Source organism: Oncorhynchus tshawytscha, unplaced genomic scaffold (genome assembly GCF_018296145.1).
Source record: "Oncorhynchus tshawytscha isolate Ot180627B unplaced genomic scaffold, Otsh_v2.0 Un_scaffold_1341_pilon_pilon, whole genome shotgun sequence".
NCBI lineage: Eukaryota > Metazoa > Chordata > Actinopteri > Salmoniformes > Salmonidae > Oncorhynchus > Oncorhynchus tshawytscha.
The window spans coordinates 851,347-863,620 of record NW_024609828.1 but is presented as its reverse complement, the minus strand read 5'-3'; the positions used below and the strand labels follow the sequence as shown (position 1 = coordinate 863,620).

Sequence of the window (12,274 nt, the reverse complement as noted above, 5' to 3'; positions counted from 1 at the left end):
GAGATACACCACACGCCCACACCACATCATGAAGAGAGGAGTGGGGGAGGACCACATAGGGACAGGATGAGATACACCACACGCCCACACCACATCATGAAGAGAGGAGTGGGGGAGGACCACATAGGGACAGGATGAGATACACCACACGCCCACACCACATCATGAAGAGAGGAGTGGGGGAGGACCACATAGGGACAGGATGAGATACGCCACACGCCCACACCACATCATGAAGAGAGGAGTGGGGGGAGGACCACATAGGGACAGGATGAGATACGCCACACGCCCACACCACATCATGAAGAGAGGAGTGGGGGAGGACCACATAGGGACAGGATGAGATACGCCACACGCCCACACCACATCATGAAGAGAGGAGTGGGGGAGGACCACATAGGGACAGGATGAGATACGCCACACGCCCACACCACATCATGAAGAGAGGAGTGGGGGAGGACCACATAGGGTCAGGATGAGATACACCACACGCCCACACCACATCATGAAGAGAGGAGTGGGGGGAGGACCACATAGGGACAGGATGAGATACACCACACGCCCACACCACATCATGAAGAGAGGAGTGGGGGGAGGACCACATAGGGTCAGTTATACGTCAGAATGGACCTGAACTCAGTGACCACGACCACAGTGGCAGATTACCGACAACTAACAGAATTTAAGTCAATTTAATAATTCAATTAAAGTATTTAATAGATCATGTAATACAAATGTAAGTGTTAAAAAATGTTGGTATATCAATAGAATGATGGCTGTTACCATTAGTTAAGGACCCTGGGACTAAACATCTCCCTCTGCAACTGGATCCTGGACTTCCTGAAGGGCCGCACCCAGGTGGTAATGGTAGGCAACAACACGTCTGCCACGCTGATCCTCAACACTGGGGCCACTCAGGGCTGTGTACTTAGTTCCCTCCTGTACTCCCTGTTCACCCACGACAGTGTGGCCAAACACGACTCCAACACCATCATTAAGTTTGCTGACAACACAACAGTGGTAGGCCTGATCACCGACAACGATGGGACAGCCTATAGGGAGGAAGTCAGAGACCTGGTAGTGTGGTGCCAGGACAACAACCTCATTGTGAGCAGGACAAAGGCGCTGATCGTGGACTACAGGAAAAGGCGGGCCAAACAGGCCCCCATTAACATCAACGGGGCCGATGTGGAGCGGGTCGAGAGTTTCAAGTTCCTTGGTGTCCATATTACCAACAAACTATCATAGTCCAAACACACCAAGACAGTTGTTAAGAGGGCACAACATCTTTCCCCCTCAGGAGACTGAAAAGATTTGGCATGGGTCCCCAGATCCCCAAAACGTTCTACAGCTGCACCATCAAGAGCATCCTGGCCGGTTGCATCACCGCCTGGTATGGCAATTGCTCGGCATCTGACTGTAAGGCGCTACATAGGGTAGTGCGTACGGCCCAGTACATCACTGGTGCCAAGCAAATCTAAAAAGGAAAAAGAAGGAGGAAAACAAGACATTTAGGAAGATCAGAGCGAGCAATGAGAGTCCGGAATATAAATAGTTGGTGTGAATAGACAGTATGGACAGTATAAGAATAGAAAAGGTGTGTGCAGCAGTAGTTATATAGGATGAGCCTTGACTAGAATACAGAATATATAAATATATATACAAGGGCAAAAGAGTATGTAAACATTATTAAAGTGACCAGTGTTCAATGACTCTACGAGTATAGGGCAGCTCTAAGGTGCAGGGTTGAGTACCTGGTGGTGGCTGGCTAGTGACAGTGTCCTAAGGGGCTACGTCCCCACAATGTGAAAATACATGATTCATATCATTTTCTGTCTATTGCAATGCTTTTAAAATACACATGTATGCATATGGGCATGCTATGTTTCTTGTCAAAGTCAATGAAGACATATGCACATTGAACACTCATTCTGTGAGAAGGCCTGTTATGCATGTCATGCAAATAGCCACAAGGGAGCAGCAGAACACTGGAAATGACAGCAGACATCGAAGGCTCCAGGTATTACCCCCCAAGCATAGATCTAGTATCAGCTCACCATACCTACCTCAATCCATACAACTGATGAATGACAGGGTGGCAATTTCCATTGATTCCATCCATGGCCATATGAAACACCTCATGAAGTTCACATCAAGAGATCTGTTAGACTTATACATACATACTACTAACAGTAATTAAAGTTCAGTCACCATGTGGCATTCATATCACTGCACTGTAATAACACATTTGTTGTAACATAACATTTTAAAATCATTATAAGAACATTGTAATAACATATTGTATGGCCATAGTGCTCTTTATTTAATGACTGGAGAGTATGATTTTGTAAGCCTGACTTCCTAGTCACTGATTAGAAACATTGTTTACATCATGTTGAGCACATCCCTGGGTGGACATAATGGCATTACCAATTTCAAAAAGCAAAAATGTCCATAGAGAAATAGTTTCACTGACCCCTACTGTAGCTAAGGTATTGTAAGCCTATTGTGTGCTGCTGTTGAATCACATAGGTGGATAAGCCCTTTTAAACCTATAGTAAACCGCGTGACAGTTAGAAAGCCGTTAATGCATCTCAAACCATTCGCTTTACACACTGTTTTGTCCGTTTTTTTCGTACTCATAATTGTCCATTATAAGTGTGTCACTTCGACAGGGTTGTTTTACCAAGGTATCACATGTCACTCACTAGCGGGCCATGTAGGCTAGCCTACAGTAGGGAAGTGAATTACACTTCCTCCTTTTACACACCACTGTTCAGCACAGCATTTGGGTTATAGGAGTAGCCTACAAAGTGAAAATGGAAAGAGCGAAAACTGAACGGGGCTGTGTCCTGTAATTGCCTATTCACTTTGTAAGAGGAAAAAATTGCGGGGAATGACAATCGATTCTTATTAGAACGCTCCAACAACACCTATTCAGCGACGAGCAGCAGAGACAACGTAACATTTTCAGAAATACAATGGCAGCGACCTAGATCAACTTCTGGACTTGCTTTCTAAAAGGATCAGAGAGGGGCCTTGCAACTTTTTGAAACTTGTTGGATACGGTGGAGCAAGGACGCAAACATGAAGAAACAGTTTAATCGCATGAAACAGCTCGCCAACCAAACAGTTGGAAGGTAGGCAAAGTATTTTGGATAAATAAAAGTGTAGACTACTATTATTTATTGGGCTCAGGCGGCATTTTCTTTTGCAGTGTTGCATTCATTGCTGTCATTTATTTTGTCGGTAATGTTGCATTGTAGTTAGGCTACATTGTAGTTACATTGTAACTTTGTAGTTACAGTGTAGCCGCTGAGACAGGTTGGCAGTTGTAATTGTGATGGCATGACCAAACTGTCACTAACCATGTTATGATCCATATCTCCCTATCACAAATCGTTCTCCTGACCATAGCCAGCCTCTGTGTGTTTTATCTCATCTCAGTGGGCTGTGTCAGAAGTGTTGGGCCACATATGAGTGTTCAAGAATGGATTGATACCAATTAAATGTGATAATATAAGAAAGATATGCCTAACATAAGAACTTTTACAATGAATAACTTTTATAATGGATACATGAATGTGTAATTAAAAAGCTTATAGTCACAACTTGATGTGGATATGATGTCTGAATAGTTTGCCTGACAAATGTTAACTTCTTAATGGTAGGCTACATGCGTCCTATATGGATTGATTTGTTAGGCCTACACGTGGTGTGGGAAGAAAGTAAACATGGTGGTCTAACTAGTGGTCTAACCAAATGGTGGTCTAACCATGATGTAATTAGTGTATTGTGGACAACCCCGCCCTGTGCAATTGGGTTCTGGACTTCCTGACGGGCCACCCCCCAGGTGGTAAAGGTAGGAAACAACATCTCCACTTCGCTGATCCTCAACACTGGGGCCCCACAAGGGTGCGTGCTCAGCCCTCTCCTGTACTCGCTGTTCACCAATGACTGTGTGGCCATGCACGGCTACAACTCAATCATCAAGTTTGCAGACGACACAACAGTAGTGGGATTGATTAGCCTCAACAGCGCCTCTTCAACCTCAGGAGGCTAAAGACATGTGGCTTGTCACCTAAACCCTCACACACTTTTACAGATGCACAATTGAGAGCATCCTGTCGGGCTGTATCACCACCTGGTACGGCAACTGCACTGCCCACAACCGCAAGGCTCTCCAGAAGGTGGTGCGGTCTGCACAACTCACCACCAGGGGCAAACTACCTGCCCTCCAGGACACATACAGCACCTGATGTCACAGGAAGGCCAAAAAGATCATCAAAGACAACAACCACCCGAGCCACTGCCTGTTCACCCAGCTACCATCCAGAAGGCGAGGTCTGTACAGGTGCATCAAAGCTGGGACCGAGAGAATGAAAAACAGCTTCTATCTCAAGACCATCAGATTGTTAAACAGCCATCACTAACTGCCTACATACAGATTTGAAATCAGTGGCCACTTTAATAAATGGATCACTAGTCACTTTAATAATGCCACTTTAATAATGTTTACTTATCTTTCATTACTCATCTCAAATGTATATACTGTATTTTATACCATCTATTGTATCTTGTCTATGCGGCTCTGTCATTGTTCATCCAAATATTAAAATGTACATATTCTTATTCCATTCCTTTACTGGGATTTGTGTGTATTAGGTAGTTGTTGTGGAATTGTTAGATATTACTGCACTGTCGGAACTAGAAGCACAAGCATTTCGCTACACTCATTAACATCTGCTAACCATGTGTATGTGATCAATACATTTTGATTTGATTTGTATATAGCTAGTGTGCTATGATGGAAAAACACTGACTGTTATATGTTTATAGCCAACTCCCATGTAAAGGGGGAATCCCCATCCATCCAACCAGGCACTGTGCAGCCCCCATCCCACACTGCTTCCTCATGGTGCCCCCATGTTCTCTCATTCTGACCCACTGTTCTCCCTCTGACAGGGGTTGTCCTCAGGCGCTCAACACCACTGTTCTCCCTCTGAACCTACAGGGGTTGTCCTCAGGCGCTCAACACCACTGTTCTCCCTCTGAACCTACAGGGGTTGTCCTCAGGCGCTCAACACCACTGTTCTCCCTCTGAACCTACAGGGGTTGTCCTCAGGTGCTCAACACCACTGTTCTCCCTCTGAACCTACAGGGGTTGTCCTCAGGCGCTCAACACCACTGTTCTCCCTCTGAACCTACAGGGGTTGTCCTCAGGCGCTCAACACCACTGTTCTCCCTCTGAACCTAGGCGCTCAGTTGGACCCTACAGGGGTTGTCCTCAGGCGCTCAACACCACTGTTCTCCCTCTGAACCTACAGGGGTTGTCCTCAGGTGCTCAACACCACTGTTCTCCCTCTGACCCTACAGGGGTTGTCCTCAGGCGCTCAACACCACTGTTGTCTCTCAGTCTCTGCTGATGTCCACTGAGCTAACACTGTTGTCTCTCAGTCTCTGCTGATGTCCACTGAGCTAACACCGCTGTTGTCCCTCAGTCTCTGCTGATGTCCACTGAGCTAACACCACTGTTGTCCCTCAGTCTCTGTTGATGTCCACTCAGCTAATACCACTGTTGTCCCTCAGCTCAGTGGACATCAGCAGAGACTAACACCACTGTTCTCCCTGAGTCTCTGTTGATGTCCACTGAGCTAACACCACTGTTGTCCCTCAGTCTCTGCTGATGTCCACTGAGCTAACACTGTTGTCTCTCAGTCTCTGCTGATGTCCACTGAGCTAACACTGTTGTCTCTCAGTCTCTGCTGATGTCCACTGAGCTAACACCACTGTTGTCTCTCAGTCTCTGCTGATGTCCACTGAGCTAACACCACTGTTGTCTCTCAGTCTCTGCTGATGTCCACTGAACTAACACCACTGTTGTCCCTCAGTCTCTGCTGATGTCCACTGAGCAACAGTATTATCACATGTTTCTATGGACCATAAGTACTGCTGCTGAGTCATCTGGAATAACTATTGAAGCTCTAATGGATATTCTATGGTACCATGTGTCCTAGCACCACTGCAACTGAGCTAACACCACTGTTGTCCCTCAGTCTCTGCTGACCACTAGTATCCTCCAGTAGTACATCCTCTGGAATAACTATTGAAGCTCTAATGGAATAACAGTAATGGATCAGTCTCACTGGTAGCCTACAGTGTACATGTGTAAAACTCATTCCACGAAGGGCCGAGTGTCTGGATTGAAGAATTAAGGTCCTGGTTAGTAAGACAATCGCCTGACCTGGTTATCTAGGGCTTAATTGAAAGGAAAAACAACAACCAGCAGAGACTAGGCCCTCCATGGAATGAGTTTGACACCCCTGCTATAGTGGATGATGGGGTTTACATTCCCCCTCATAATGTAAAGTGTTATATAAATACAATCCATTATCATTAAGTCTGTTGATTATCATTAGGAATAGAATAACTTTACCCTGTCTGTAATAGTTATTAGAGTTTAAGTAAGAGGCCTTGATTGCCTATCCAGTCTTTTCCATATATTGGGACATAGCTGTAAACACAGCTGGGCAGGCTGACAGCTAGAGAGGATGCGTTCCAAATGGCATCCTATTCCATTTATAGTGCCTGTTTGACCAGGCCCCATAGGGCTCTCATTGGTCAATTAAACACATGGTCCAACCGAAACTTGACCTCCGCCTTTAACCCAACCCCTCCGAAAGAGACGCATACATTCACAGGTATATACATATATACAGTGCCTTGCGAAAGTATTCGGCCCCCTTGAACTTTGCGACCTTTTGCCACATTTCAGGCTTCAAACATAAAGATATAAAACTGTATTTTTTTGTGAAGAATCAACAACAAGTGGGACACAATCATGAAGTGGAACAACATTTATTGGATATTTCAAACTTTTTTAACAAATCAAAAACTGAAAAATTGGGCGTGCAAAATTATTCAGCCCCTTTACTTTCAGTGCAGCAAACTCTCTCCAGAAGTTCAGTGAGGATCTCTGAATGATCCAATGTTGACCTAAATGACTAATGATGATAAATACAATCCACCTGTGTGTAATCAAGTCTCCGTATAAATGCACCTGCACTGTGATAGTCTCAGAGGTCCGTTAAAAGCGCAGAGAGCATCATGAAGAACAAGGAACACACCAGGCAGGTCCGAGATACTGTTGTGAAGAAGTTTAAAGCCGGATTTGGATACAAAAAGATTTCCCAAGCTTTAAACATCCCAAGGAGCACTGTGCAAGCGATAATATTGAAATGGAAGGAGTATCAGACCACTGCAAATCTACCAAGACCTGGCTGTCCCTCTAAACTTTCAGCTCATACAAGGAGAAGACTGATCAGAGATGCAGCCAAGAGGCCCATGATCACTCTGGATGAACTGCAGAGGTCTACAGCTGAGGTGGGAGACTCTGTCCATAGGACAACAATCAGTCGTATATTGCACAAATCTGGCCTTTATGGAAGAGTGGCAAGAAGAAAGCCATTTCTTAAAGATATCCATAAAAAGTGTCGTTTAAAGTTTGCCACAAGCCACCTGGGAGACACACCAAACATGTGGAAGAAGGTGCTCTGGTCAGATGAAACCAAAATTGAACTTTTTGGCAACAATGCAAAACGTTATGTTTGGCGTAAAAGCAACACAGCCCATCACCCTGAACACACCATCCCCACTGTCAAACATGGTGGTGGCAGCATCATGGTTTGGGCCTGCTTTTCTTCAGCAGGGACAGGGAAGATGGTTAAAATTGATGGGAAGATGGATGGAGCCAAATACAGGACCATTCTGGAAGAAAACCTGATGGAGTCTGCAAAAGACCTGAGACTGGGACGGAGATTTGTCTTCCAACAAGACAATGATCCAAAACATAAAGCAAAATCTACAATGTAATGGTTCAAAAATAAACATATCCAGGTGTTAGAATGGCCAAGTCAAAGTCCAGACCTGAATCCAATCGAGAATCTGTGGAAAGAACTGAAAACTGCTGTTCACAAATGCTCTCCATCCAACCTCACTGAGCTCGAGCTGTTTTGCAAGGAGGAATGGGAAAAAATTTCAGTCTCTCGATGTGCAAAACTGATAGAGACATACCCCAAGCGACTTACAGCTGTAATCGCAGCAAAAGATGGCGCTACAAAGTATTAACTTAAGGGGGCTGAATAATTTTGCACGCCCAATTTTTCAGTTTTTGATTTGTTAAAAAAGTTTGAAATATCCAATAAATGTCGTTCCACTTCATGATTGTGTCCCACTTGTTGTTGATTCTTCACAAAAAAATACAGTTTTATATCTTTATGTTTGAAGCCTGAAATGTGGCAAAAGGTCGCAAAGTTCAAGGGGGCCGAAAACTTTCGCAAGGCACTGTACATTCACACATACATGCATACATACACAGGTATATACATTCATACATATACACACACTACTGGTCAAAAGTTTTAGAACACCTACTCATTCAAAGATTTTTCTTTATTTGTACTATTTTCTACATTGTAGAATAATAGTGAAGATATCAAAACTATGAATTAACACATATGGAATCATGTAGTAACTAAAAAAAGTGTTAAACAAATAAAAATATTTTTCATATTTGAGATTCTTTCCTTAATGCATTTGAGCCAATCAGTTTTGTTGTGTTGTGGTATACAGAAGATTTAATGCATTTGAGCCAATCAGTTTTGTTGTGTTGTGGTATACAGAAGATAACCCTATTTGGTAAAAGACCAAGTCCATATTATGGCAAGAACAGCTCAAATAAGCAAAGAGAAACAACAGAGGAAGAGGAACATTTCAAGATCTTTGAAAGTTTCTTCAAATGCAGTCGCAAAAACCATCAAGTGCTATGATGAAACAGTCTCTCATGAGGACCACCACAGGAAAGGAAGACCCAGAGTTATCTCTGCTGCAGAGGATAAGTTCATTAGAGTTACCAGCCTCGGAAATTGCGGCCCAAATAAATGCTTCACAGAGTTTAACAGACACATCTCAACATCAACTGTTCAGAGGAGACTGTGTGAATCAGGCCTCCATGGTCAAATTGCTGCAAAGAAACCACTACTAAAGGACACCAATAAGAAGAAGAGACTTGGTTGGGCCAAGAAACACAAGCAATGGGCATTAGACAGGTGGAAATTTGTCCTTTAGTCTGGAGTCCAGATTTGAGATTTTTGGTTCCAACCTCCGTGTCTTTGTGAGATACGGTGTGGGTGAACAGATGATCTCTGCATGTGTATTTCCCACCGTAAAGCATGGAGGAGGAGGTGTGATGGTGTGGGGGTGCTTTGCTGGTGACAATATCAGTGATTTATTTAGAATTCAAGCCACACTTAACCAGCATGGCTACCACAGCATTCTGCAGCGATACGCCATCCCATCTGGTTTGCACTTAGTGGGACTATCATTTGTTTTTCAACAGGACAATGACCCAACACACCTCCAGGCTGTGTACGTGCTATTTGACCAAGAAGGGGAGTGATGGAGTGCTGCATCAGATGACCTGGCCTCCACAATCCCCGACCTCAACCCAATTGAGATGGTTTTGGATGAGTCGGACCGCAGAGTGAAGGAAAAACAGCCAACAAGTGCTCAGCATATGTCAGAACTCCTTCAAGACTGTTGGAAAAGACATAAAGTGAATAGGCTGTAATTTGGTATACACACAGTGTAGACCGACGTGCATGCTGCCACCCACTTTTGGCAGAACTACTCTACTCTCACATTCCTGTGGGCCTGCTGCCAGTGGGACTGCCTGGTAGGCCTACCAAACAAAATACTTTTCACAAAAACAGTTGGCTGAACACAGGAGTTGCATGAGGTGTGATTTATGCAGAAGTTTGTTGCGAATCCATGAATATCACAAACTAATATGAATGAACATCTCAAACTAAAAGTAGTTTTGATGAGAGTGGTGAAGAGAAACCGTTTGATCAATGCAAAAAAGTATGTATTACGCATACCTACATGTAATATAGTGACCAGGGAAACAAAACTCAAAATAATACTAATACCTTTTACCCCTAACTTTTAGTCCTAACTTTTTGCACAAAACAAAAAAGATTTTTCCGGAGTCGACGGGGACAATGTGGAGGGTGGTGTACTAATGGTGTAATGATTCATATCAATCTTCCCTCTGTATGTCACCACCCTGGTGATGAGGGCCTCTCTGTATGTCTCCGGAAAGGACAGGCGGGCCAGGCTGGGGCACGGGGAGGTTTTATTGAGTAAGTGTTTCCATGCTTGGTCAGCCAGGAGACAGCATGGTGCTGTGGACGTCACTGAGCTACACTGTCAAAGGAGGAAGGAACCACTGTTTGGGTATGGTCGGTGTTTGGGTGATATATTGGCACGTTAGCAAACCGTGCCAATATATCCTCCAAACACCGGCATTGAGGGCATTATCACTTCTATACAATGGGTTACCAACGTATTCAAATAATTATGGACATATTTTCATCCCCCAAAATATTTTTGGGAATTTATTCATCCTATTTCATCCTTCCACGAGATATAGTCCCGACACAAACTAAGTTTGCTGGTTGTTCGTTCTATCGGTTTGGTTGACAGAGACACGACCCAGTCGCTAAGTCTTTTTGTACTGTATCTATGTACGCGACCCAGTCGCTAAGTCTTTTAGTACTGTATCTATGTACGCGACCCAGTCGCTAAGTCTTTTTGTACTGTATCTATGTACTATGTACGCGACCCAGTCGCTAAGTCTTTTTGTACTGTATCTATGTACTTGACCCAGTCGCTAAGTCTTTTTGTACTGTATCTATGTACGCGACCCAGTCGCTAAGTCTTTTAGTACTCTATCTATGTACTTGACCCAGTCGCTAAGTCTTTTTGTACTGTATCTATGTACGCGACCCAGTCGTTCATTCTAAATGTTCCAAATGCAAACGTTCTTATCCCTTGATTGCTAGCTAACCAACTACGGCTAATTTACAGTCACGGCAAACAGTGCAACCAGAATAATTGCAAATTAGCTGCATTTGCATTTGTTTACACTGTTTTCTAGTGACATTTATTTGGATACATCCATAACAATGAGCTAATCTAGGTCCAAAATGCTCCTTAACAGCTTCTACCCCCAAGCTATAAGACTGCTGAACAAGTAATCAAATGCCCCCCCACCCTTTATTTTTACACAGCTGCTACTCGCTGTTTATTATCTATGCATAGTCACTTTACCCCTACCTACATGTACAAATGACCTCGACTAACCTGTACCCCCGCACGTTGACTCGGTACCGGTATCCCCTGTATATATCCTTGGTATTGTTATTTTTTTGTATTACTATTATTTACCATTTCTACTTTAGTTTAAATTAGTAATATTTTCATAACTCTATTTCTTGATCTGCATTTTTGGTTAAGTTCTTGCAAGTAAGCATTTCACGGTAAGGTCTACACCTGTTGTATTCGGCGCATGTGACATAAAATTTGATTTGATACACGATTTCGCCTGGCATAGAAAATGTGCTCTCTCATCAGGACACTGTTGTTCAGAGGAGCTAGCCAACAACACAGCTAACACAATTGCAAACTAGGTGCATTTAGTCTGTTTATCTGTATCCTTTTGACATTTCTTTGTATATAGCCATAAAAATGATGCCAGCTGATTCATAATTTCGAATGGCTGAGAAAAGCTGTCTGCCTGTCTGTCTCGTCCCGACTTCCGACACGTTCATTACTATGGGACAGCTGGAGATCAAATTTCAATATTGAAATAATGTGGCAAATGTCGGAGAGAGAGACAGCAAGGTTTATACAAATCTCCGCTGTTGAAAACCAAATGGTAGTCTAAAAGAAATGTGAGATAATATCTAGATGCTCTTTCTAGTGGAAATCAAGTTTATAAAGTACCTGAATGGTCTGATGAGAAAGTGGATTGCGCAGTGAGATGGAACAGAGTAAAGGAGCATTTCAACGTCATAGTTTATCCGATGGTAATTTGTGGAATAGACACATGCAGGAATGGGGCTTTATCCAATCAGCATCCCGGATTAGACCCACCGGTTGTATAATGATTCATACTGTAGACTCACTTCCAACCCTGTGTCTTTATAGTAGTGCTATAAGCCTTACAAGAGAGGCTAGGCATTCTGTTCTGCTACTGTAGTTATATAGCTAGTCATTCTGTTCTGGTACTGTAGTTATATAGCTAGTCATTCTGTTCTGCTACTGTAGTTACAAAGCTAGTCATTCTGTTCTGCTACTGTAGTTATATAGTTAGTCATTCTGTTCTGGTACTGTAGTTATAAAGCTAGTCATTCTGTTCTGGTACTGTAGT

The 12,274-nt window shown here is 43.5% G+C and overlaps 1 protein-coding gene across 4 annotated transcripts in view; it reads left to right on the top strand.

The window, feature by feature from the left end:
• The first annotated feature begins 2,744 nt into the window (after nucleotides 1–2,744).
• arhgap17b (Rho GTPase activating protein 17b) overlaps nucleotides 2,745–12,274 on the top strand; it is a 100,278-nt gene continuing 90,748 nt past the window's right edge. For all 4 annotated transcript variants that reach the window (XM_042319210.1, XM_042319207.1, XM_042319208.1 and 1 more), the window contains exon 1: nucleotides 2,745–3,140. In XM_042319210.1, coding sequence (XP_042175144.1) covers nucleotides 3,088–3,140 — 53 coding nt within the window. In that variant the 5' untranslated portion in view covers nucleotides 2,745–3,087. The remainder of the gene's footprint in view (nucleotides 3,141–12,274) is intronic.